At 32.5% G+C, this 27,895-nt stretch overlaps 5 protein-coding genes and 1 long non-coding RNA gene across 8 annotated transcripts; all 6 read right to left on the reverse strand.

Annotated features, from left to right (window-relative positions):
• Window positions 1-1,608: 1,608 nt before the first annotated feature.
• HCF101 (ATP binding protein) lies at window positions 1,609-5,372 on the reverse strand. Its single transcript, NM_113350.3, has 14 exons — window positions 4,982-5,372; window positions 4,726-4,874; window positions 4,586-4,636; window positions 4,275-4,430; window positions 3,794-3,937; window positions 3,571-3,713; window positions 3,421-3,490; window positions 3,120-3,215; window positions 2,889-2,978; window positions 2,717-2,770; window positions 2,390-2,513; window positions 2,160-2,284; window positions 1,935-2,057; window positions 1,609-1,831 (listed from the first exon to the last, which is right to left on the reverse strand). Exons 1-14 carry the CDS (start codon window positions 5,178-5,180, stop codon window positions 1,757-1,759), a joined length of 1,599 nt encoding a protein of 532 aa, NP_189086.1. The 5' UTR covers window positions 5,181-5,372; the 3' UTR covers window positions 1,609-1,756.
• A 1,242-nt stretch (window positions 5,373-6,614) lies between these two features.
• On the reverse strand, window positions 6,615-6,819 carry AT3G04665. Its single transcript, NR_141114.1, has one exon. It is a non-coding gene; the product is annotated as an other RNA (long non-coding RNA).
• A 1,990-nt stretch (window positions 6,820-8,809) lies between these two features.
• On the reverse strand, window positions 8,810-11,507 carry VRN5 (Fibronectin type III domain-containing protein). Of its 2 annotated transcripts, none has more exons than NM_113351.3 (3): window positions 10,773-11,507; window positions 10,401-10,693; window positions 8,810-10,323 (listed from the first exon to the last, which is right to left on the reverse strand). In NM_113351.3, exons 1-3 carry the CDS (start codon window positions 11,195-11,197, stop codon window positions 9,233-9,235), a joined length of 1,809 nt encoding a protein of 602 aa, NP_189087.1. In that variant the 5' UTR covers window positions 11,198-11,507; the 3' UTR covers window positions 8,810-9,232. The 2 variants fall into 2 exon arrangements, with proteins under 2 accessions (NP_189087.1, NP_001327228.1); NM_001338682.1 differs by having other exon boundaries at window positions 8,881-10,323; window positions 10,407-10,693; window positions 10,773-11,440.
• A 1,530-nt stretch (window positions 11,508-13,037) lies between these two features.
• On the reverse strand, window positions 13,038-14,805 carry AT3G24450 (Heavy metal transport/detoxification superfamily protein). The gene is made up of 3 exons (NM_113352.4): window positions 14,416-14,805; window positions 13,996-14,071; window positions 13,038-13,436 (listed from the first exon to the last, which is right to left on the reverse strand). The coding sequence occupies exons 1-3, from the start codon at window positions 14,635-14,637 to the stop codon at window positions 13,312-13,314; spliced, it is 423 nt and encodes a 140-aa protein (NP_566747.1). The 5' UTR covers window positions 14,638-14,805; the 3' UTR covers window positions 13,038-13,311.
• A 4,038-nt stretch (window positions 14,806-18,843) lies between these two features.
• Window positions 18,844-26,229, reverse strand: AT3G24460 (Serinc-domain containing serine and sphingolipid biosynthesis protein). Of its 2 annotated transcripts, none has more exons than NM_113353.8 (12): window positions 25,882-26,229; window positions 22,533-22,952; window positions 22,386-22,459; window positions 22,131-22,290; window positions 22,019-22,043; window positions 21,841-21,930; window positions 21,580-21,751; window positions 21,397-21,470; window positions 19,831-19,900; window positions 19,531-19,748; window positions 19,342-19,415; window positions 18,844-19,247 (listed from the first exon to the last, which is right to left on the reverse strand). In NM_113353.8, exons 2-12 carry the CDS (start codon window positions 22,741-22,743, stop codon window positions 19,186-19,188), a joined length of 1,230 nt encoding a protein of 409 aa, NP_189089.3. In that variant the 5' UTR covers window positions 22,744-22,952; window positions 25,882-26,229; the 3' UTR covers window positions 18,844-19,185. The 2 variants fall into 2 exon arrangements, with proteins under 2 accessions (NP_189089.3, NP_001319630.1); NM_001338683.1 differs by lacking the exon at window positions 25,882-26,229 and adding an exon at window positions 23,083-23,953.
• On the reverse strand, window positions 20,032-21,390 carry AT3G24463 (nuclear transport factor 2 family protein). The gene is made up of 2 exons (NM_001338684.1): window positions 20,541-21,390; window positions 20,032-20,468 (listed from the first exon to the last, which is right to left on the reverse strand). The coding sequence occupies exons 1-2, from the start codon at window positions 20,855-20,857 to the stop codon at window positions 20,387-20,389; spliced, it is 399 nt and encodes a 132-aa protein (NP_001327140.1). The 5' UTR covers window positions 20,858-21,390; the 3' UTR covers window positions 20,032-20,386.
• Window positions 26,230-27,895: the final 1,666 nt, after the last annotated feature.

Genomic DNA, 27,895 nt, shown 5'->3' on the forward strand with positions numbered 1-27,895 from the left:
CCTTCCCTTTGGCCTTAACTTCACTCACACATCATTTTTTAATATTACCCAAATTTGTCCATTTTCAAACCATTAAGACGCGATATTGTGCATTTTGAGATTGTTAGCTTGTAGAGAATTAAACTTCGAAAATCCTAGTTACAATTTTATTTCATACAAGGTGTCACAGATCCACACCATACCGTTACCTTGTTGATATACAAGTTGAAGTTGTCCTTAGATATTATGAGCTTGTTTCACAAATCATAAGGTCTAAAAAAAGATTGCGATATGAGTTTGTTACAATCATTAGAATAAAAGAAAAAGAGAGTAAAAGAAAATAAGATAATAAATGAGGAAAATGAGAGTTGGAGAGTGGAGAGACTAGAGAATACAAATTGCCTTTTGCCTTTAAAAGCCGGTTCCTACTCTCTTTCTCCGAAATAAATGTCGTTAGCATTATTATCGATCGTATCTATCTATACACACATGCGTACCACCACGTGTTTTGTGCTATAATCATCCTATAATTCTTATTACCAATCTCTAGATTTGTTGTTACTTGTTTTATAAACTCTTTTGTTTTTCGGATTCATTTGGCACAACCTATCCAAAAAAAAGGTTTAAATGAGTATGTTTTAAAAAGAAACTAATGTTATTGCCAATCTGAGTACTCCGAAGAGATCAAGCTAAAATTGTAAGGACCAAATAACAAACAATCTTTGCAAACCTTTTTAGCTCAAAAGGAAACTACTACTAAACACATTATAAGATTGAACATGGTGACATAAATACAAACTACTAATTACAACTAGCAGTTTAAATATGATTCGTATATCATTGATACTAACAAGATTAGAAAAAAAAAACACTATATATAATGATTGATTAACAAGTTTCTTGTATCTTAGAAAAAAGAGGAAAAAACATATTGATTGTTTTTAGTTTTATACAACTTTGTACACATAATTAACCTGCAAAGAGAGTATTTCGACTATGAAAGGAATATGTAAATCATGAAAGGAAACTATTTATGAAAGATACAATAATATAAACGTGAGTTGTTCTCAAAAGGCATTAGCCTCTCATTTCCCATCGTATTTAAATGGGAGTATTGCAAGGAAAACATATATGTTGGTGTAAATGACTTTCTTGGTTATGCAGAAGAATGAAATTAAACTTCGAAAATCTCCAGACTTACGGGTTAGCTTAAGTGTGATGGCAAATCCAGCCAAGTCGTTGTGAAATCTCCCTGAACATTTTATAAAACAAAATAACTGTTTATTTTTCACATATCTTGAAGCTTAGTTTGAAATTTTTGCATGGTATTTTGGTTTACTATGCAACAATAAAACGGGTTTAATACGTATAATTTGGTGAAACTAACTGTTTTTTCCTTACATGGTCCACTCTCAACTGTTTTAAAGAGATGAAAAGTTATCATCATTGATTACGAAAATGATATCTAACTTCTCTTATACGCCCCACATCCACACAAATGCCTTAATGAAAAGGTTATCGCGTTTGCGATTAGAACAAACCAAAACGTTACCTTCAATCATAATTTGCGATCTTGTTTTGGTTAGCTAATAGAGTTATAGATCAACTACGTCCTAGTCCAAAATCTGTGGTTATAACTGTAGTTTATAATAGTAAAAATAAAAGCTTACAGTAACCCTCTTTTCATCATTGTAAGATTCATAACAATGCTCTTAATATGAATATACAAATTTCATTTTCAAGAGATATCGTAAAGCGAAAACATATTGTTCAAGAACTAGACTTCGACTGGAGACAATGGAGGAACATCTACTAGCCTTTCAATTTCTTCCAACTGGTCATATGGAGCAATCTGCAGAATAACCAAACCCAAGACTCATAAAATTTCACATGTTTTGGTAATATCTTTGTTTATCTAGTTTTGATTGTGATTTCTAAGTTGTATTTATTTATACCTGGCTAAACCCGTCGGGCCAGGTTATCGAGACAGCGTAGTTTCCCATTGGTCGTATGTCCTCAGGTTCGATATCTTCCGCTACATCGCCATATAGAACTTTTTGCTCTCCAGTCCATTCATCCTGTTTAACAAAGATCCAAACATTGACACTTTGAATTCTTGTTTTAAGTTTTAAAAGAAGCTTTAAGAAGAAACAGATTCTCAGGTTGAATATCTTTCATACCACACTTTGTGCAGATCTATCATTTCTTCTGACGGTTGCAGGGTGCAGTAAGAACTCTTCGTCTGAGTTTGGTACCTTCACTCTAATTGCCTTGAGATACTTGTCGTATGTCACGGCCGTTGATACTGTTTTTAACATAAAATGCACAGAAAAGAAAGAGTCTTTTAACTTAATTCATGCATTGATACTAAAAGAGAAAGGAAGGTTTTTTGACATGGTTGGTTGTTTACCTTGCTGGCGTATCTTGGCGCATTGTTGCACTACACATACACCAAGATCCTGGAACGTTCTGGCAACGTCACTTAGAGGATCCGACACTACTTCAGGAGTTCCGCTATCCCCCGAAGCAGATAACTAACAATCAAAAAGGAATTTAAGAAAAACTGTTTAGAACAATGAGTCCAGTAATATTACTGTTCAATCACCTGATATAACAAAAGAATTAGATGAACATTCCAAGGACATCAAAATAGCTTTTCATTCCTAAAGTCAAAAGCTAAATATTCAACTGTGTTGTTTCATAGAACTCTTACATCATATATAACTTATATACATACCGTTGGTCTAATGGGGAGGTCAAAGAGGTGAGGTATGCCGAATTGCTTGACCACCTGCAGCCAAAGATGTATTGTCAGAAGTTATCTAAATGTGTTTAACGTACATGTCGCTGTTGAAATATTCATTTTGGTTTCTTGAAGTAAAACTAAGAGACAGTATAAAGTCAGCTACCTCAGAACCTGAACCTTTCCCAAAAGGGTAATAACGTTTCCCATCAGCGTCAAAGTGGCACATATTCTCCACAACAGCAACGCAAGGCACCTACTCCGTAAAACCAAACAGGAAATAAATCTCGGAAGTTCATATCTGTTTGTTGCAGAGTTGAGAAGAAAAACAAGTTCACAAGCTCCATATAAAAGAAAAAGGAGAGTTTATGATCAAAGTCTGGAACAGGGAAATAACCTTAAGTTTTGAGAACATCCTTACACCTTTTGCAACATCAATAAACGCCAACTTTTGAGGGGTGGTGACAATTACCGCTGCTGTCAATGGCGCAACCTGATACCAAGAACATTATAGTCATAGCATCTAACAGAAGAATTTAATAATATTCATCATATTTCAGTTGCTAGCAAAGTTATTCAGTTGTTACATGCAAGGGAAAAAGCATTGGCACATATATATTTGCATTACTTTCATTCCCTACATATGCGAACGAACTAAAAGTAAAGTAGAAATGGTTGTATAATATTCAAAACCGAACCTGGCATAAGGTCAGTTGTATATCACCAGTTCCAGGAGGCATGTCGATAACAAGATAGTCCAGCTCTCCCCTGCATCAAATTCCTCAAAAAGATTTATAAATGTTTCTGGAAAAAACATGAAGTCAATGATTTTATGGAAATGAACAAACCATTCAGTTGTTGTAAGGAGTTGGTTTATAACACCAGACACCATAGGACCTCTCATAATGGCACGCCCTTGTCCTGCAAATCCAAATGAGACTAGCTTGACGCCCATGTATTCTGTTGGAATGATGGTCTTCTTCTCCGGGTTCTATTGAACATATACAGAACTCGAAAAACATTAGTCCTTTGTGTGTTACTGCTATCACAAGGTGAGTCAGAGAATATTACCATTTCCAATATACGGCTCTCAGGATTGACCATGGTTGGTAGACTTGGACCATAGACATCAGCATCAAAGATACCAACTCTAGCACCCATACCAGCTAATGTATAAGCAAGATTTACAGCTACTGTTGATTTCCCAACACCACCCTGAAATGTTCATCTAACAACAGCGTGTCATGAACTAAAAGGGACGCTAGAAAGAAAGATACAGACAGATTACTTTCTATGTCACAAAGAGGAAATACCAGCTACTGTTCCGTTTCTATCTTTTCCAAAAAAACTTGAACGAGACAATAAACAAAGAACACAGGACATCTTATTGATATCACATCACTAAGACTACTTTGGCAGAAGAGTATGTAGCATTCGTATTTACACAGCAGAGCACATCCCATATTATTAACTTAAATTTGAGAAGAAACTTCAGTTCAAAAAGAAACATCAAGAGCTGTGTAAAAAGAAATTCATTGGAAGATATATGTACCTTGCAACTAGAAACAGCGATGATGTTCGAAATTCTTGATAATCCAAAGGGAAGCTGCCCTGCAAAAATGGGCTTGGCTGGTTGTGCTGACATTGTCACATTTACCTTCTTCACCCATGGAAGGGCTGCAACTACCTCATTTGCCTTGTTCTCAAACTACAAAAGAGTCGTAATCCATCCATCAAAGATACACTAAAAGAACTGATTCATTGCTTATATAACCAATGATATAGCTCCAAAATCCTCCTAATGGGATGAAGTTCTATCAGTAGTAATATGATAAAAGAATAGTGAATGGTAATGTCATTTACCATGTCTTTGACTGGACATGCGGGTGTTGTCAGCTCCAAACGGAACGAAACCTACAACAAGAGACCAAACATGTTTCAGCAGCCTTGAACAAACAATCTAAAACAGAACAAATTGGTGAAGGATAAAGTATTATTATTACCTCACCCAAAGCTTCATTAATCCCCAAATCTTTCACAAAACCACAAGAAACAATATCTGTCCCAAAATCAGGATCAATAATCTGAGACAGAGCCTTCAACACATCTTTTTCTGATGTTTGAGCAACACTCTCACCAACACTACTACTAGCTGTTTTCCAAAATGCATAAGTTAAAAAATATCAGAACTTGCTTAGTCTCCTTCGCGTATAACGTTAACAATTTTTCAGGCGGAGACAAAGGAACAAACTTTATAACCTTGAGCTGAAGCAGCTTTAGCTACAGAGAGATTCTGAGAGACCCGTTTGAGGATTCTTGTCCTGGAGATTGAGATAATGGAAGCTTGAGAATGGAGAAACTTGTGAGAAAGAAGCAATCTTGTTGTGGAATTGCTTCTTCTTTGGGTCTGAATCTCGAAAGAAGGATGCCGCAACGACTGTGGATGAAGAAGCGGCATTGCTACAAGAGAGAGACGAAGAGAGTGGCAAAAAAAACTAGCGGTCTGTGATAATTTGATCGCTCAACTCTTTAAAAGATAAAACTTTTTCAAAGCTTTTTATTATTTTTATTATTATTATTCAATATATCATAAATTTTTACATTTGTAATCAGATATTATTGTTTTTTTTACTGATGTGTGTCAAATTACATCTAAGATAAATCAAAATTAAGTTTTTACTGATGTATGTTGAATTCTACAAAAGTTTCTTTTGTTAACACAAAATGTTAAATGTTTCGAAATTAAGATAAATCAAAATTAAGTAAATTAAAACTTAAAAAGACAGGAAAGCAGATTTGATTGAAGTAAATTCAGATGATTAAAATGTTAGATTTAGAGAAATTTTCAAAAAAATAGACTAATAGTAGATCTAGCAATTAATCAAGATTGTTATTGCACCGTTCTAAAACTACAAATCTTAATCTATAGTTAATCGACTCTCGTTATAATTGACTAACTATGCCTAACAATATTGGTTTTGTGTCTCCATCTAAAATTACTAGAATTAAGCAAGCATTAGAATTCAGTTTGATAAGTTTACCTAAGCATCTAAACCGGGTTGGCAGTCATCTAGTTATTAAGGCTCTCCTAACAATAATTCCAGTAATAAACGCATCTCGGATTTTACATATTAACTTATAATCAAATTTTAGTTCGTTACTCTAGAACTAGCTTTAAGAATAATCAAAGGAGAAGAACTCTAGGGATAAATACTAACAGATTATCGATTTACGATTTCATCTAAATTTCTAATGATAAACTTTAAACCCAAGAAGGAGATTACTCAGACATAATTAAAGAAACATAAAACATGTTTGAATAAGATTACATAAAGAAATCAAAAGTAGAATGGAGTTTAAAAAATATCTTTTCTCTATAGGTATAAGGTTTTGAAATTTCTGAAGTAGTATCCACAAACCTCAAAGAATTTGGAGAGCAAAAAATGAAATAAAGCTTAGAGTAAAGGTTGTTAGGTCTAAAAAATGACTAAAAAGAATATTTATATCTAAAAATACGAGCAAGTACTTGTTTGTAAATAAGGAACTCTTCTGGGACAAGTTCAAGAAGCTTCAAATCTTTTAAACCGTCAGAATTCTTGCTGAGCCGCGAACGATGTCGACCGACACCTGTTTAGGTGTTGGTCAATACTCAATACATTTGTTTTGGTCAGACTCTAAATTTGTTCTTAAACTCAACTTCTTCGGTTTTACTTCAAAATATTTTTCTATCTCTAATTTAGTTCCGATCATAGAAATACCAGATTCTAAAAAGACTTTATAAATAAGAAAAAAGACTTGAAAACCTATACTTGTTCATAGCTAAAATAGAAAAAATTGAAATATATTATTTTTAATTTCTTAATAAGATTTCAAACTTGATTACTAATAAATCATAATTTTGTTATATATATGTAGCTTGATATAGTGAAGGGATTATGAAATGATTCACAAAGACACAGTTATAAGAACGCATAAATGTGTGTGATAGATGGATTCGAAAGATTTGCTGGATGACAACTCATAACCGTGTTTTCTGCTACAAGGTAATACTAATACATATCGCATTGTTTTATTTATAACCGAAAACAAAGTGATGAATCATCATTCCCCATTTATTTCGAATTCATCACGACACACTACATTCTTATAACCATGTGTAGATAAATCATCACATAAAGTCTCAACTATATCATGTCACATACATAAAACAAAACTATTGTTTAGCTATTGAGATTGAAGCCGAAATAATACAGAGAAGAAACAAAAAAAAATATGATGCATAACCCCAAATGTGACATTGGGTCCTCCGAGAATTTCTATATAAACATAAAGCTACACAAGATCTGAGATGTTTATGCAAAAAAAAATGTTATTACAGTTTGGAAAAAATAAAATGTAGTTTAGAGGATGTTGTTTACTTGAAAACCATGGATTCAAATTTTGAAAAATCGAATATTTGCAATGTGTTACACCAGGACTGACCTCTCCATTTTTCTGGACATAAAAAAAAATAATCGATTTGTGAAGAAACTATTTAACTTTAACCATATTTACTTCAGTTGTTGAAACAAAAACTCTGAAACCTCTCTCTCTATGCCTACCGAAAAAGATGGAGTTGATTTCTATCTTAAAATTTTGTAGTATTTACTTAATATATAAGAACTTTGAGATAAAAAATGAAAATGTGATATTATGATTGAGTACATCTAGATTTTATTATATATATTTTTTTTTAATCTTTAGATAAAAATTTACATTCGTTTTTTACCAAAAATAAATGAAAAATTACACACATCTTTGACCAGAAATAAATGAAAAATCACACACGTCTTTGACTACAGATAAATGAAAATTCACACACGTCTTTGACTAGAGATAAATGAAAATTTACACACGTCTTTAATTAGAGATAAATGAAAAATCACACACGTCTTTGACTAGAGATAAATATAAACTTACACGCGTCAAACAGGATCACCAACCACGACAAAATGACTTCTTTCTATGATTTAAATCTTTTCAAAACTAAATTACAATAGGAAACAGAAACAAGATTATTATGATTTCTTTCCCAAAGAAATTAACTCTAATAATTCAAAATAAATCTTACCAAAGTAGAATTTCCTGAATACAAAATAGAGATTTTAGTGGAGAAAACCCTTTTAAGTATCGGCAGATCAATTTTAAACCCTTCAAATAAATTATATATATTAAAGTTGGCCAATTCTCTCCCACAACTTGACACATCAGCACATGAGAGCTTGCCACCTATACTTCATAAAATAAATAATACATAATTAGTAATTAATTCAACATAATAACTAAAATAGGAAGATATAATTAATCAGAACTTGAACCATCACTCTTTCTACATTTTTTTAATTCAATATATCCTCTTTAATTTTGAGATCCAAATATGTTACACATATTCCTTGCCTAAAAATTAGACGATTATTATGAAAGAAACTAAATGAATATGCAGATTAAATATATTTAAACTTTTCGAGATTTATGCTAAGAAAACAAGTAATTTGAAAGATGGTTGATGAGCTATCCTTATAACTAATACGTAAGATATAAGATTATGACAAGAACTTAACCAAACTTTACAATAACATCAAGTTGAATATGATTAGATTGGATATGCAGAGACATGATTAATAAAGACATGTTATATTTTTAATGTAAAAAACAAATTTTCTAAAATTTCACCGTCTCACAAACTAAATATATAACCAAAAGAACAAAGATATATAAATTAAAAAAAAAACTGAGAATCTAAAACAACAATAAAAAACAACTCAAGCACTTTCGTTTTCAGATGAACTAATATAGTTGGACTTTTTGAAAACAATTACAAATCATATTTATGTTTCAAAATCGATGCATTCAACTTTACTTTATATGAACAGACATTATATAAAACAATTTGTAAATAGTAATACATAAACCCGCACGTAGTGCGGGTATTCATCTAGTTATTAATGAAACAAACTACCCCTCAAGTAAGGAATCTTAACAACAACATCCCCAACTAAATAATCAATGAAAACACCCTCAAATAATGGTTACTCAAACAAAAAAATCCTGAACTTTCTATTTTGGTTTGTTGAAAATAACATTTTTTGCATAAAAACAATAACAGATGTAATCATTTGAAAATCTGAAACGATCAATCAATATAACCAAGATATTGTTTTAGAAGTTGATGAAATTGACACTTTACACGAGTTAGTACACAACAGAGCGAATGGTTCGCAGGACCTCTTTAGATATGAACAGAAACAAGGAACAGAGGCAAAATACTCTCCCTAAGGAGATTTTTTAAAATATTATTATGTCAAATCCTAAATCTAAACCCCAATCCAAAGAGATTTGCAATGTGGTCAATCCTGTGGTCCAAATTGATGATAAATAGCCGAATCCACGTTAGAGAAATCATGGACTATTTAGTTCTAATCATATTATTCATACTAAGAAAGAATGTGGTTGAATCAATGGGAAGCTTGATCAATGTGAGGTCATTACTCCATTGTTTGGCCTTTTGGTGGAGACAACATCAGTAAATGCGTCGACAAGTTGGCCAGCAAGGCTACCTGGATCATCCTCTAAAGTCTGCACAAATGTGCTCACAACAGATTGCTCCTGAGCGGTTGAGCTCATGCTGAACCATGTCAAGAACCTGACCCTGAATGTTGTTTTAATGTGGCCTTCACGCTCCAGCCACCTGATCACCTTCACACATTTCTCAAGAGTGTCATCAATCGACGAACTGTCACACTCGTGGTTCTCTGAGTCATTACTGTCTGAAATTGCTTTCCTCTTCCTGGTCATGAGGAAATCAAATCCGGTATCATCACCACTTCCATCTGATATAACCAAGCAGTCGTTGTTGTTCTTCCGTCTACCGTTAGACACAGCATCATCACAGTTATCATCATGATCACCACCATCAGCCTCAGCAAGCGAATTTAGCGGCACTCCATTGTCTTCACCTCCAGAAGAATCAGGTGGAGTGAACTCCTCATTCAAGTCTGGCACTGAAACTACATTTAGATCAAACCCATGTGGCCTTCGAGGTGGCAATTCTTCCTCTGGCGGCTCACAAATTTTCTCAGTATCTACATTGTAAAACGCTTCAAGCAAGCCTTCCTCCTGAGCTTCAGCCAACTGCACATACTTCCCAAGTTGCCCAATTTGAAATCTTGAGGAAATGCTACTTTTCTCCTCTCTATCTGAGGGCTGAGCGTTACCTACTAAATCAATTGTTCTCTTTTCCTTACCATCCACTGGTTTCAATATCTCAACGCTCTTCGTAAAGCACATAGCGTTCGAATGGCCAAATATACCAGCTTCTGTGTAAGAGACAACACGGAATGTGTACTCCGTGCAAGGCTCAAGGTCAGATATCACCATCCTCCTCTCAGTTCTACTGCAATCAACAAATAAATCATCCTCAGGCATCTCTCCTTTCTTGAAATACCATAACTTGTAACCCTTAACATCATATTCTACAGCACTAGGTAGCTCAATCAGACGAAGAGTCACTTGCTTTGGTGCAATATCTTCGAAATGAAACCTGCACGCAGCTGGAACTAAATCTGCAAAAACATATATGAACTTATTTCATTACTCTCTCTTTCAGATTCATTGCAATAAACATATCTCCAATACTAACCTCTACCTGCATTGGCTGACAACTCCCCTGCCTTTTTAATTGCAGAAGTGCAAAGCTCTTGCACATTAGCTGCAACAGGAAGCCTACTAACAATGCCTCTATCAGTTCTAGCAGTAGGTCCATCAAGAGGTCCAACTTCATCCTCCAGCATAGACTTAGCAGCTCTAACAATCTCATGCAATTCACTAAACCGACTAGTCCCATTCAACAGTCTATAACCCAAATCTATTCTATAACACAGTCCATCACGTCGTCGTGCTTCCTTTGCTGCCACAAGCTGCTTTTTCCAACATCTTCATAAACACACACGCACATTGAGTTATACAAAGCCAATTACAGCAATCAAACAAAGAGTAAAGGAAGAAATTTTACCCAAGAATTTGAGAAACTTTGCCACATGAGTAGCAACAAAAACAACCATCAAGCTTCATCAGATTCCCAAGAGCAATAACACCAACTTTGACTTCTCGAAAAGCACACTCAATGTGACACGATAAGCCACAGAACTCAACATCATCAGATTTCTCAGGCTCACAAACTAACCAAAGACTAGGATCCTTGTTTTCATCGAAATTATGACAAACACAACAAGAACATCTCTTGCAAAAGGAATCTTCTTTAGGCACATTAGCTCTACACGATGCATTCTTGCAGATCCATGATGATCTCAAACACCCACCACCACCATCGACGTCTTGTTGTTGTTGTTGTTTCCCATTTGATTCGTGCTTCTTGTTTGACTTTTTGTTCGTCTTGCGTGAATGTGAGATCTTCGATTTCGTCGATGATGAATCCATACTTGCTCAGAAAGAAAAAATTAAAGTCTTTGTAGCTCTTCTTCTTCACAGATGTCTTCGTCGAGAAACAAGGATTGTTTCGTCTTTTTTGATTCAATGTCGAAATTGAGAAACATGGTTCGGTGATTGAGATTACGGAGGAGTTTTCAGGTGGCTGTAGATTTAGGCGTCGCCTGAGAAAACATTGCCGCGGCGGCTGAAATTTGGGGGAAAGAGAGAGGAAGGAGATGAAAGTTAGAGATTCTAGGGTACACGTGTCATTTGTTTTTTTGTTTTTTTATAACATGTATCATATTGGGCCTATTTCTTTAAAGGGCCTCCATTTTCTTAGTTTCGAGATTTTAGGGACAAAAAAAGGGAAGAACACAATTCATGGTTTTAAAATCAAAACCGAATTTTTGGAATATCGGAGTGGTTCTAAATTTCTCAATCCGAATCCTTGTATCCGAATATCGGAGTGTCCATAACTAGTAAATATTTACACACATGTAAATTTTATACATATATAAAAGTATAAAACTAAGCAAATTCGTATATTATATAAATTAAACTAAACACATTCCTATATCATTTTTTCAGTTTAATAATTACGGTTAGGTTCCAGTTTGGCCAATTGAGCCACATAACATAATTATTATATGAGGATATTATTTTTATATAATTAGTATTTTTTATTTAGTTGTCTTTTATTATTTTATCATGGTCTCTTAAAACAAATTTTCATTTTTTCTCAAACAAAAAAAAAAAGAAAAAGAAAAATAGTGAATGTCGAAGGTGGCGATAGGAACGAAGAAGGGGGGAACAACAGAGAAGATATCTTAAGAAAACCAGCGACTTGGTCTTCTACTTGTTCTTCTACTATGGAGAGATTGATACTGCTGGTATATTAGTGAAAACTTTTGGAAGCCTTTTCGATACAGAAAAACAGATTTTTTAATATGCAATGTAAATTAGTCTTTTCGTATTCTACAAAAAATATAGATCCCATAAAAAAAAATTCACAGTAAAAAAATTAGTTTGATTATGTTAGTCATGTATTGATTTTAAGTATGGACACTAACACACATAAACTTTATGAAAAATCATTATGGTTTATACTGAATGTGAGACGGATTTAGAAGATGCAAATAAGTGAATTAACAAAGTTGTACTAAAAGATATATGTTCTTGATAAAAGAGTGAATATTACGTGCAATAATATGGAATCCATAAAATGAGCTGATCCATTTCATAGCTAGATTAGGTAAACGAGGCAACGTATCAGGCTATAACATAGAGGGGGCTCCTATGGTCCACACTCTGCACGACCAAGTAACTATGTACTGACTGATTTTGTAAAATACTTCAGAATCCAATATTATAAACAAGTTTTTAACCAAATCAATATTCTAAGTTAAGATGTATAACGAGTTAATTTAAAATTCAGATTCGTGGTCAAACTTATAAACTTATTATTAGACTTTGAGGACTATCAGAACTAATTATAAAACTTAAGCATGTGCATGTATTTACTATTTAGTGAGGACTGATTATAAATTTCATATTAAACTTGGTAACGACAACCACTTGGTGTTAGTATAAACGTATCATTTAATGAAATATAGGGATATAAAAGTATTTGTGGAATAAAAACACATAAAATTTGATAAGAATTCTCACATCAAAATAAAATATGAATTTAAATATATCAAAAGGATTTTATCCGTTTATTATTGATTGGGTTTGAGTTGAAAACTCATCATAAACCTTGATATGGATTAATTAAAGTGATCTAAAATGAATATAACTAATCTAGCTAATTTAGAATTTGGTCTCAATGAATTAGTTAACAATAGTCATCATTTCAGTGAAGTGTTCGTCATATGATTATTATCGTTTTGAATGTATGGAGAAAAGAAAAGCATCCCCACTAATTTGTATATATGACAAACGAGATAGATTCAAAATGTTACAAAATAGAGTGGAATTGAACAAAACAAAAAAGGGATATAGATTAGAGATTCAGAGAAAATAGATGCATGCATGTGTATGTACGCAAAATTAGATAATGACAATAATATAACATGAAAGATGGAGATTGACATGAAAGGCCCATGTGGAAAGAAAAGAGTGATTCAAGGAGAAGACCAAAGCTGAGCATTCTTGACTTTACAAATACTCTCTAACACATCTACCGGCAATATGTTCCCTTTCACCACCACCTTCTTGCTCTCTAGCTCCACTTTGTACCATGTCACTCCTGTTTATTATTATAAAGAATCCATATTTAGACTTTCAACAGTTTCATAAGCATTTCCTGTTTAGAAAATATAATAAATAAATCATACAAAAGTAATTATTTAATGTCAGAACTCTGCTATCTTTGAATTTCTGTTCTATTGTAGTTTGCAATGATTTCTTACAAAACTATTTCTTATTTATTTTTAACAAATGATTAGAATTAAGGGTTAGCTAGATTTTATTTTAGAAAATTAAGAGTTAGCTAGATCTATTTTTTCTCTAATGATAACCATTTGAAATATTCAGTAAGTATGCTAAATTATATTTTTTTTAAAATCTGAGTTTTGGTTTGATTTTTTCTTGGTTTTGGTTCATCTTTTATGTTTGTGGTTTCAAGAATTCAGCTTCACTTTTTGGAATTTTCCCACACAGAAAATACGGAACCATTTTGGTTTAAATAATGACATTGGCGACAAAGAAAATATGAAACTATACACAATTATTGAAGGGGATTTATGACTTGTAATTGTATTTCCCTAAAAGAAAAGCCTAAAGAATTAAAGAAGATTTGGCGTTACCGTCTAATTTAGAAATATGCTTCTCGACTTTCTTCGCACATCCGTAGCAATGCATTGACACCTTTAGCTCCACTATCTGCACACATCACCATCACCATTCCAAACTATTTTATTTACAATTATTTTTTAATAAAAGTTCGAACTTAAACTCTTGAAATAATTCATTTAAAATCATAGATGAAACTGAATTTGTATAACTTTATTCTAATCAGTTTTGGGAGAACAAAAAAAAAACACTAACTTGGAATAACAAGAAAAACGCACACCACTATAGCAGAGAAAAAGCCCCCACACAACTTTTGAAGAGCTAATAAAACATATATTTCACTGCTTCCAAAACATTTGCCTTGTGATAAGCATTTCTCAAAGCTCAAGAAATCATCATACATATTATGCTATTAAAGGATATAATGTTGTTACCTTAGGCTTAAGATGAAAGGCAAGAGTCTGACGATGATCAGCAGCTACAACATCTTTTAACCTCATGACTTTCCCAGATTTCTCTGTTGAAGAATCTATCAATGGCTCTTTCTCAAACTCTTCTTCTTCATCTCCTAGAGTGTTTAGACAAAAACATGAACACTGATTTGTCGGAAGAAAAAGACAATCCCATACTCTCCCAATCTTCTGGAGCTTTCCCATTGGTTTGAAAACTAATTAAGGGTTTTAAGAGAGTGTGATATTGGGATGATGTTGGGAAGACTAATAAAAAGGAGAAGTTGGGTGAGAAATGAGAGAATATGTAAGAGAAATACTTGCTTGTATTACACACTTACACTGTCTTAAAGAGATGGAGAGAGAAGCAAGGTGTGTGAATAAGTCAAACATTGAAATGATATTGTAGAGACCGATGAATTTACAATAGTTTTATTTATTTATCTTCACTTCATAAACTAATATGTTAAATCTATCATTAGATCTATGTTACTTTTGGCATTTTTCTTCCTCTTTAATTTAGTTTTAGACCAGTGTGGTGAACCAATATTATTATAACTCTTGATTAGTATGGCGAGTGTAACCACTAAGTTAGCTTATCTTTTGTGTAACTTTTAACATTGAACAATGGCATTGTCATCCAATGGAGAAGTATGTGAAATAACTGGTTACAAGCATACAATTATATGTTATATAATATGATATGACAAGTGATAAAGGAAACAAAGAAGAAGACATAGGTCACATCTCACGTTCAACAACTCTCCAACATTGACACCAATTTTCTTATGTCATTGGAAATAAAATTAAATTGAATAATTCATATAATTATAAGAGTAAATTAGTGAGAGAGGCATGTGATGCAAGCTAAGTTAGTGTGACTTGTAGATAAGCATCTTCTCTTTTGGCTTCACTCTCGCCGCTCCACTTCTCTACATTTTCTTTTAAATTGTTAATTTTGATTATCCCATCTCTTTGTCTCTTTATATATGATTCGTCTAAAAAAATATTCAAAACTGGTCTTGTTAAATCTAAATTCTATACTTTAAATCTCCCATATCATGGATAAGATGAAACTGATCATATGATCTTTCGACCAGAAATATAGAGCAATGATAAAACCAAAAAAAAACAAAACATGAGTAAGCCTATGAAGAACATGTGGTAATTGGACCGTAAGAAGGTATTATATGCTAAGTGCTTTAGGTTAATCACGTGAAAAGACAAATGCATAATTCTTCTTCTGCATGCCAAAACATGCTCTTTCGGTTTCATGCTTAATTATCGAAGCTACCTTAATTATGTTCCTACTTCATGTGCTTTTTACTCCACTTATTTATTTATTTTCTACTATAATTCTGAATCCTCATTAGCTGGTTACTTATATTTAATTTAAGAAAATGCATAATTAGATTTTATAATACTATATGTACGAAAATACTGAACAAAGAAACACCAAAAAAAAAAAAAAAAAACTGACAAGAAAAGGCTGGAACAAGTTTAAATCAAACTAGTTATCAACCTCACAATTGGTCATCATTTACGGAAAAACTTGCTAAGCCAAAAAATTTGAATCCAGATAAATTCATAAATCTAGAATCATAATATCATACTACAGATCCTTGGCGTATATAATTTTCTGCGTATACTAGCTATGCTATTCAACTTTTCTAACTATGAAAAATTGATATAATTAATTCTTAATTAATATATCATTTCACATATTGGCATTAGCAAGCACCGCCCCTCTATTATTGGAAGGCATGGCCTCATTGGTTCAACTCACTTTGTTTATAGTTCAATCTTTCATTTCATCTTTCACACTTTTCAGTTGCATACGGCAATATGGCATGAACCCATGAGACAGCCAAAAATCATATATATCAAAGTTGACCAAGTCTCTTCCACAATTTGACACATCAGCACATGAGAGCTTATTACCTATATTTCATAAAATAAATAATACGTAATTAGTAGTTAATTCAACATAATAACTAAAATAGGAGAATATAATTAATCAGAACTTGAACCATCATTCTTTCTACATTTTTTTAACTCAATATATCCTCTTTAATTTTGAGATCCAAACATGTTACACATATTCATTGCCTACGATTATTATGAAATAAACTAAATGAATATAATAAACTAAATGAATATGCAGATTAAATATATCTAAGCTTTCCGAGATTTATGTTAAGAAAACAAGTAATTTGAAAGATGTTTGAGGAGCTATCCTTATAACTAATACGTAAGATATAAGATTATGACAAGAACTTAACTAAACTTTCCAAGAACATCAAGTTGAATATGATTAGATTGGATATGCAGAGACATGGTTAATAAAGACATGTTATATTTTTAATGTAAGAAATAAATTTTCTAAAATTTCACCGTCTTACAAACTAAATATATAACCAAAAGAACAAGGATATATAAATTAAAAAAAAAACTGAGAATCTAAAACAATAATAAAAAAACAACTCAAGCACTTTCGTTTTCAGATGAACTAATATAGTTGGACTTTTTGAAAATAATTACAAATCATATTTATGTTTCAAAACCGATGCATTCAACTTTACTTTATATGAACAACATTATATAAAACAATTTGTAAATAGTAATACATAAATCCGCACGTAGTGCGGGTACTCATCTAGTAAAAATAAAAATTGAAGTAGAAACCCATTTAACTTTTCTTTTTTCTCATGGTTAATCCTTTTATATAAATAAAATTTTAGATGATAGGAGCATTATCTAATTAAGGGTACATATATGACTAAAATTTGGCCTAACCACATCGACTTAAATCACCCTGACTTATTCCGGAGTGAGCCAGTCCGACAAAGAAAACTTGGTCCATCAAAGTTTCAATTGATCTCCAACACCAAACTAGGGAGATCTTGATCAACTTGCTTTGCTAAATCATACTAGTAGACCACAACATGTTTAGCCTGTAATCTGGTCGTTTGCTAAATCGATTGCCACTTTTGTTTAATTCGTTTGTTATTTACAAGGTAATGATTATTCTCATATTTCTACATGTCCAAGCATTTAAACATGGTTGATGAAGAAGCCTCGTTAATATGGAAAGCTCATCCACTAAACACAAAGTACTTATGAGAAAAAAACAAATCTGTATCAATAATAGATATCATAATTTATTATTTTCGAATAATAATTTGTTTAAGCATGATCGGAAACACAAGATAATGGAGAGAAAGCTGGAGCCACATAAACATAGCTGCGTCGATGATTATTAAGTTCAGAAAAAAAAACGAAATCAAACATACGGACATTTTAGTTAACAGAAGTAAAACACATAAAAATGTTCTGTGTTGCGCATATGGGAATGACGCCTACACAATGTCGGATGTCCAAATCCAGGGACCAAAGACTATGTAACATAAGTGTATATGTAATTATGTATGGTTTGGAAAAAAAATTACTCTGCTTTTTATATTTGGATCGAAATTAAAATTAATTATACGACGTGGGGTCGTATTGTAAATATTCTGAAAAATACATTAAATTGTCGAATTGAAATGTCACTACTTAAGTATAATAATCACTGCATATGGACCATATCTAACACTATAGCTGAGTGACTACACTCACTTTCGTCTTTACGGCTATCTAATGTTTCTTGCTTGTGTTATGTCTCTTCTCTTTACTTTTAGTTTACTGCTCTCACAGAAAAATCTAAGGTATAAGACTTGACTACGTAGGACTAAGGACTTACCACACTTAACGGTAGGTCCACTAAAGATACAAGTAGATGAACCAAATTATAGAAGACATCGAATGTACATTTCCAAACAATTTTCTACCTTTCGTACTAATTTTAAACAGAGTCGTACATTCTACTACATTTTGTCTTCATTAACAAAACTCACACCTGTATTTGGGCTTAATTTTACTTAATGGCCCAAATAGCCTTCTTTGACTTTTGTTTTGGAAAACTTAAACAATCTAGGGTTTTAAAGCTCGATGTGTACTTCTATTCACCAGAAAGCTGTTAACTAGGTGCCATTTTATCCTTGTTGTGTTGTTGCAATATCAACTTATCGATGGTTATAGTCTTATGTACACTTATCTATCCGTTCCTTTGTTTTATTCATAATTTTTTTTTTTTCCCCTTTGAGATAATCTTAAGATTGGTGTTGTTTTGAAAAAAGTATTTACATTGGGACCATCATAACTTATAAGTCTTGTTAAGAGTGAAAATTGGTTTCTACTTAGGTGTGTTTTGGAGGATTGAGACATCGTTCAAAGTGAGGATCCACGTTACCCCTTTTTGTTTGTATACTTTTTATAGAATCTTTGTTCATGATGACGAAAGAGTCTTTGGACTTGTTTTTATAAATTGAATTTGCATGCTTTGTATTGGCTATGATTTACATTTTGACATTAGCATGTGTAATTTTATGTAGAGCCATCCTATGGATAAGGTCTATATTTGTCATAATAAAAACCCTTAAAGGTCATATAATAACTATTTTTGTATCTACCTTCCTAGAACAATCTAAAAAGATTTGAATTCCCCAATCTAATAGTCTAATACTATTTTCCCTAGAAAAAAAAAATAAAAAAAAAAAATACTATTTTCCCACCAAACCCATGAGAGCATGTTTGCTTTGCTACCGCAACTTCCATCTTGGTCGTAGGTGAAAAACGTGGTTTAGTTCTATCCCAAGGTGAAAAGAGATCCAAAACGACAAAGTTCTTTGTCGTTTCCCAATCTCTCTTTACCTATCAAGTCCCAGTTGGCGTTTGTCTTCTGCTCTTTAGTATGAGAGGAGCCACCAACATCCAAACTATAAACACATTTCATCAAAAAAACATTACAAAACTGTTTCACAGTCTCGAAATTTTAAGGATGAAGCATTCAAAAATGTTGTCATGACTTACTGTATACGCAAACCGCAAGCCACTCGTTCACAACCCTTACCCAAGTACTTGTCCATCCCACGTCAATCGTCCACCTGAACGCAAAATAACAAAGAAAAATTGTATGAGTTAAAAATCTCAAGCTTCAAAATGAGACTACAAAAGTCTCACAAAAGCTAGCTCACAAAAGATTGTTGAAAAAAATATTACTTTTTCATGGGATGATGAGTGTTCCAACCGATGAGTAGCATAGCGAAGTACATTGCTCCTGTGGCAAACACAAAATGAAAGAATCCATAGCCATATGGAACATCATCTTCAGCTTCTTCTTCTTGATCGTTCTCATCTTTCTTAAATTGGAAACATTGGGAGTCTATTCCTGTCGAAAATGTCGCGATAACCATCGCAAGTAGCGCAACCACAAAGCTCTGCACAATGTTATTCAAAATCAGCATATTACTTTTGCATAAAACAGAAGCAAAGGAATGTTGAGAGGTTAAGAGAGTTTACAATGATGGTAAGCCAGTCTGTTCTGTTTGAAGCTGCTGCTTTTCTATTACAACTTTCGCCCACTGGTTCACTGCACCAAATATTATTGGAGATGAATCAATTTACAATTATAAGTCTTCATCATAAAAGAAAACATTATAGCTCCACATTCACTACTAAGTTCAAGCTTCTTATGAGCATATATATATAAATCTTAGGAGATGCAGAAAATAACAAATACATTTAGGATGTTCATAAATATAATGAGATGTATCAGAATTTCCTTAGAAATTATATCAAACTTTTTTGGGAATTTTTTTATACTTTTTCAAAAGCTGAAACAATGAGATTTACTATAAGCCAAAGATAAATCTCTACAAAAACACTAGAAAATAACTAGATTATGTTAATAGGAACCTAAATATTTCAATTCGGTTCCTAATTTCCTAGGATCCTTAAACCAAGAAACCCGACCCAAAACCGACTTGGAACACATAATTCTAGAACCCTAAAAAAGAAACCCATAGACCAGTCATCACTCTTCCCCTTCGCTTGGAGCTTTCTCGCTAACGGAAGCTTAACTCTCCGTTGCTGCTGGTTTTTGAGGAGATGGAGGAATTGGGTTTGAGGTTGGTAGCTGTGTCTGCGTTTCCTTGAACCTGAAAATGTCGTTAACGACACAGAAGCCATTGTCTTGTTGAACCAGAAGAAACGTTTGTGTAAACTTGTACCTCACGTTATCTTTCTTCCTAGTCAAGTAACCATTGACAAAGACAATAACACGACCGTTCCCCATAGGATATGGAATACCAAGTGAAGTCTCGATCTCAGCCGTGTAATCTTCGTATCTCATAGCCAGAAACTCATCTTTCACTTCTTTCTTTGTCCAGAAAGCTTTCTTGACATGGGTTGCAGGATCACGCCGGTTAAACAGACAGGGTTCATTGTAGAAGATATGAAGATAGTGAGGTTCTTCGTTAAGAATGTAATAGTATTGCTTCACAAAGGTCTTGCTAACAATCTCTGCAGTAGTGTTGTTCTCTGACATATCTCCAGGGACAGAGAGATTTGACGATGGAAGCTTTGAAAACAGAAGTGGAAGATAATGAATGGTTCTTGGCCTATCTTCTCCACCATATATATAGTGGCTAAAGACTCCCAAAACCAACTATATTTCCTAATCCTACTTGACTAGTTCTACTACTAACTCCTAATTCCTAAACCATACTAACTTTAGAGAAGTTACCTAAACCACAAAATAAATTTAAAAATCTCTGTAGAGAATAACTTCAAAAAAATAATCAAATCCCCAAGTCAAAACTTAGGAAAAAAGAGAAATAAATGAAACAATGTTTTATTTATTTGATTTTCAAACTTTTTAACCAAGTGAAATTTTTTAATTTGAACAACTAACCGGCTCGGTCAACCAAACTATCAGTTTGTAGGTTAATTCTGTTTTTATCTGATTTAACCGGGTCAAATAATTTAGATTTTTAAGATCTAACCGGACCGGATTATCGGTTTTGAACTTTTTAAGACATTGAAAAAAAAAACAGAGATCAAGATTGAAAGGAAACATAAACATACCTTCGAATGGCACACCAGCATATAAACACAACATAGAGTCCCATAAGAGCTGGAGTCAAGTATCCAGCATTAACCTGTTGGTGTTGGCAAAAGCACAAACAAACCTTAATAACCTCAAACATCCAAAACACACATGACATGAAGTCATGAACATGAATAGTAATGGAAACAATAAAGACTTACTTTAGGATGGAGAGCGATGCTTGTCATGAGTTGGATGAGGAACAAAGTCCATGTTATAAAGAATATATTGAGAAGACATGAAGAATCAGGCGCGTACCAAATGTACATCAAAATCACTCCTACTATGCAAACTGTGTATGAAGTAGTTGATAGTAACATCACATAGACACGGCTACAAAACAGAATAGAGTATTGCTTACTTAGTATAAACTGAAATAAAAACTAAAAATATATTATGATTCGAATTTGAAAGAATCTAACCATCTTTCTGCATCTTTTTGGGACTGATAGCATTCGTTGAGCCATTGAATGAAACTGATCACACTAATTAGCTGTATTAAGAGAAATACCCTATAGAGAAAAAAACAACAATATAAGATTTGGGATTTTTCACATCATATATACATTGTGAAGTTGGACTAGTCAATCAAAGTCTTACCCTGCACCAAAATGGGCAATCTCTCCTGCAAAATCAAACCAAAGAAAAAAGACGTATGGTTAAAGCAGGCCACATGATTATTAGAGGAAGACTACTTTCATGGAAGACTAACCGTAAAGGTGAATAATGGAAGAAGGAAGCAAGAAGGGAATGATGGTTAAGGCAGGCCACATGATGAGCTTAACAAACCACCATCCAGAATGCCATCTATCTCTTGATGAATGCGTTTTCGACGTACCAAGTGTTGAAAGAAACATAACAAAGTAGAACAACTGAGGATATAACGGTTAAGCTCAAAACATTTTCTGATTTAGTGACTCAAAAAATCATATAAAGTTGTAATAACAACTGAATCAAGAAAGGATACAAAACATCCCAAGCTAACTCTTAAGACACCGTCGGTCCCCAAACAGTTTTCGCCACCTTTACAGTTCTTGAATCCTGCAATATGATCAAACTTATAAGACAACGAATTACTTAGTTATACTTAAAACATGATTCTAATGGCACATACTTGTCACTTTTCTTAAGGCACCCCGACCATAATCACGAGCAGCCCAAGCTAGTAGATTCGCAATGAGGAATATCAGACCGTATACATATCTAGCCATCCAGGGATTGCAGCCGTTGCGGAACTGATTAAACCATGATCCATTCTTGATTGCTTCATAGCTATCGTTTCTGATGCTTTGGTTGTTGTTGCTAACGCTTGTACCGGTCTCCATTACTCCTTAAAGTTACCAAGACTCTCTCCTCTTCATGTCATTAGAAGATCAAGAAATTCAAGAAACAGATCACTCATTCCATGGGAGGATTTTGCATCAGAAATCAGTTTCTTAGATGAAAGAATCGTCAATAACGAAAAACGCAAAACAGGAGCAACAAATTCCTGTCCCTGTCCCTGTCAGAGATTTCTCGTCCTTCAGATCAAAACCTGTGGAAATAAACAATGAGAATTCAAAAAATGAAAAACAGAGTCGGCAAGAACAGAACAAGAAGACAAAAGAATGAAGCAAAGGATAAGAATCTGATTCCGTTATCAAAACAAAGAGAAGAGCACATACAAATCAATTCAGAAACGGTGGAGATTACAATTGGTAGATTTTGAAGTGAACAAAATTCATGTTTTACATGAGAAACATCTTTAGTCTATTCTCAAAAAACCACACAGAATCCGTTTCTCAACAGAAAGCATCTCGTTTCGTTTCTGTTTCAGCCGAACATAAACAGAGAATACGTATAGTGCAAGTAACCTTTATCTTCTTTTTAACCTAAACTAAAAAAGCAAATCTTTATAAGTGTCAACGAGAATCCACAATAGATGGCTCATTTTAATCCAAGATTTGCAACTTTAAACCTTAACCATATGAATGATAAAGACTAAAAGACAAAAACATACCAAACTTAAAAAGCAAGACAGTCAAGATTCTTAAGAATTAAAACTCTCAAAGTCAAGATTTGGCAGGAACTACTCATAAATACTAATCCAAAAAAGCAAGAGCCTTTTTGTGTTGTAACTATAATTACCCTAATGATAATGGAGAGGCGTGGATAAACAAAGAAGCACCCAAAAAAACTTTATTTGACAAGGAAACAAAAGGTTAAGAGATCAAAAGAGAAAACGAACAAAAAAAGAGTCAGATCATATAAAGATAAAAGAGTTTATGCAATTTGTCACAAAATTTGGAATTGAAAAAGAAACGTGTTGGTACGGATACAATTGGGCAGACGAATCTTACGAATATGAATGGGTAATGTTAAGCAGCAACATTAGATGCGCTTTTCTAGGGTTTTATTGGTCCACTTAATAGAGTGGAGACACATACCTCCACTTAGACGAATTGAAGAGAGTGGGATAATGGAAAGACTATATTCACAAAAGATCTTATAAAGAAAACGTCATCTACAATATTGACATTAACATATACATTATAAATATTCAAATTTCTTTTATCTCTAAAGTATCTTCAATATTTTCTTATATTGAGTTTCATACTTTATTTACTTTCCATAATAGTCTAATCTTGAACTTCCAAGGCCCAAGAACAGAAAAAAAAAAAAAAAAAAAAAAAAAAAAAAAAAAAAAACTTGACCATAAACCCGTAGGCTAGAACATATCACATATGGCAAGTAAGGGCTATAGTTTTAGTCTTTAGAGGTTAGAAAATTATGGATTTCGTGGGTTAGAGTAACCAACCATCACAAACGGCGATGCAAACGGATCAGATCCGTGCGTATAATAGTAATTCAGCCGCATACATAATGTTTAAATTACATAAATTAATGTGAGTTTTTTAAATCTAGATTTTTATGATTTTTAATATTTAGTTGGTAAATAATTTTTATTTGTATTAAATATAATCCACTGAATTTATATTTTAATATGTATGAAACAAGGTTTAAAATGTTTTTTTTTGTCTTTCAGAAAAGAGTTAACAAGAGAAAATCAATAGCTCGCTTTAAAACCTTTCCATAAAATTTAGGGATATAGGAAGTAAAACTGTGTAGATCTAGTGATCATTCTCACGTTCCACGTTCGTATATATAGACTAATAATTATGATTTGGGAGTAATGAGTTCATGGCCTTGCCATTATGAATTACAAATATACAAATATGAAAAATAGAGAGAATAATGGTAAATTTGACCCTAAGATAGAGGTAGCATGTGAAGATGTGAAGTATTGGAATTTGTAGCCTAGGTAGTAGATCAGAATGTTTAGATTCTCAGAAATAAGAATTGGTCTATCGTATCATATCTCATAACGCTCTAAACTAAAGTAATGAGTATATAGTATTATTTAACACACTATAGGTAGGCCATGATGTATATGGACCTCTTCAAATCTTTCGTGCCAAAAAGACAACTCTTGATACCAAAAACTTACTTTGACGATTAAAATCGTTTTTATTTACCTAAATTGGATAACAAACCGGAAATAACCGACACCTAAACCAATCTTGCACAACTAGATGACTAGTAAACCATAATACCAAAGAGTCATGCATACATTGGTTGTTGTTGTTTTTTTAATTGTTTTCTAAATTGAGTGTGTTTTCATTGACTCCACACAATCAAATGGACAGCCAATAGACGTTGAAATTTTTGTATGTGTGTGTTCTCTTTTGACTCAGTGAAGAGAAAATTAGTTGAGTTTAGCCGCAGAAATTGAGTTAGATTGCAAAAGAAGGAAAAACAAACGTAAAGCGATACTAAATTGTTTAAATTACATATGTTTTAAAAGAAACAATACTAAATGACTAACGCAAAACCTTAGTTTCTTAACAACTTAACTTTGACAAAAAAAGGGTCAAAAACAAAACGTAAAACAATTGTAAATTATGTTTTTAAAGGAAACAACACTAAATTTTGACTAACTCAAAACGATAACTTCCTAGCGACTCTTTAAACTTTGACAAAAAGGTCAAAATCTGTCAATAGCTAAGCTCCTCATGTGTTTTTTCGTCATACACATTTATAACTAAACATGAATTATGAAATCAATAATTATGTTGATTTTTCACGGCTAATCTTGTTGGCAAAGTGAGATAATTAGCAGAAAGAAAAGAGGCTGAAAAAGAAAAAAGTGATGAACTAAGGGTCCCATGATGTTCCACAACTTTGGAAAATGTTAAAACTAAAATTTTGACAAGTGGCTCCGACCAATATTCCGGTGGTCTTCCCGGCGACGGGAAGAACAAGCAAAAATATTACATCACTAATTTTTCACCCGGAGCTAAGTTTCGTTTTCCCGAGATACATTCATAATTCATAACTAGCACACGCAACACGAACATGTTTTAAAATCTCAGAGATCGTAAAAAAAAGACAAGAACAAATAAGAGAAAAGAAAGAGAAAGAACCTGTGATTTTTCGTGTCTTGAATATATGAAGCGAGATTGGATCTAGAGATGTAGAGAATGTTGAGTGTTGTTACCTCCACAAGCTTCTTCTAAATGTGAAACCAAAGAAGAAGAAGAAGAAGATAAGAAGGACAAAAAAAAATCTGAGAGAAATGTGAAAACGAAAAAAGAATCGGTTTCAGGTTTTATGATCAGAGCTTTTGCTTTTAGAAAACAGTTGTTTATATACTTATATATACAAAATCTAGAGATAACATATAAAGCTTAGTTTTTTGTGAATATCTTTTTTTCTATGTAAGTTATATTTTATTTCTCCTGCTGTTAGCTTCCTATTTCCGCTACATCCCCTCGTATTATTCTTTAATAAGAAAAATAAAAAAATCTACAATTCTCTTTTTATAACCACAATATTTGATAATTTATCAAACAAAGTAATTCATAATTTTAAAATAATATAATATTTCTTATTTTGACTAGAAAAAAATACTAAATATAATCATGACAACTATATTGCCAATATACAAGAAAGAAATTAAGGAAAATATTATTACAAATACACACACCTCTGTTTTTATGGATAAACATGCCAATTAGACTTTAATAGTTATGGTATTAAATTTTTTACTAGGCAATTAATTTACCACAAATCACTAATTTTAGTGCTGACTTTAAATTTGTACTTAATGATTATATTATAAGTGAACGTGCTTGTTCTTATGATCATTTATTGTCTTATATCTAGATGTATTTTTTCTTAATTATTACTCCCAATCTCCCACCGTTTATAAAAACAAATGACTATAGGATTTATAATCCACTAAGATCGAAACCCACGCTATGATGTGGATATTTGTTTTACAAAATTTACAGATATCAGAAAGAACATATATTTAAATTGCAGTTATAAATCTCAAAGAAATGAAAATATTACCTGTCGATTCAAACATTTTAACCTTAGAAGCATAACAATCTAAAAATCAAGTATATGTTTCCTACTCTAAAATCAAAAATACAAAAGAGTGAGTGAGTAACCGTCTCAAACGTCAAAAACAAATTGTGCCTTGCATAAATGAGAAGTTCAAAACAATAGAATAGAATTAGTGACGCTTTGTAATCAAACGCTCATTACATTAATCAAGTAAGACAAACAACAATAACTACAAAAGCCAATGGTGCATATGAGTTTGTTTCCTTCGTTGGGTCAAACAGTTGTATGTATACACAATGAAACCATCTTTTGCTTTTTGGTTATAATCATCACAACCCATTTGCTAATTTTTTCCTCAAATCTTTCCTCAAACATTTTCAAATATGATGGAGCTTTAAGAATTGACAAATGAAAAACACTTTGTATGTAAAAAACCTCTGATCAACATAACTTTAAATCAATGACCATAACTACTAATCAAGTTTTATTTTTTGCATCATTCACCATAAGTTTACAAATTTATATTCATACACTAACTAAATAATATATTTCTTTAATATATACACAATTTTTTGCTCACTGAACAATACATGAACTATCATATTCTATTAAAAACAAAAACAAAAAACATTAACAAGAAAAACCAAATAGTATAGACATCCTCTCTAATACTCACAAATCCTAAAATTTTGACATTCGTAGCACAAAATTTTTATTGTTATGAACAAGCAACAAAAAAGTTTTAGATAACTCGATATTGCTCTCCTCTTTCACAATCATTCCTAATCATTTATACGGAATTGTAAATAGCAAACCCATAAATTAATGGTTTGGTAGAGAACCATTAGATTAGTTTTAGCAAAAAAATGATCTAAACATTGATGTGAAAAATGTTGATAACAATATTGGATTTACAAAAAAAATATTAGTTTGGTGATTATAACTTCTCACCATTTTGCCGCGTTAATTTGATTAGTATAAATAAAATAATTACATGAAAATTAGTATATTGATTAAAGGTACATACTTACATGATATATTATTTTCCACAAATAAGAAATACATATATATTATTTTGCATATTTA

The sequence above is a fragment of the Arabidopsis thaliana genome, chromosome 3, assembly GCF_000001735.4.
Source record: "Arabidopsis thaliana chromosome 3, partial sequence".
Lineage (NCBI taxonomy): Eukaryota > Viridiplantae > Streptophyta > Magnoliopsida > Brassicales > Brassicaceae > Arabidopsis > Arabidopsis thaliana.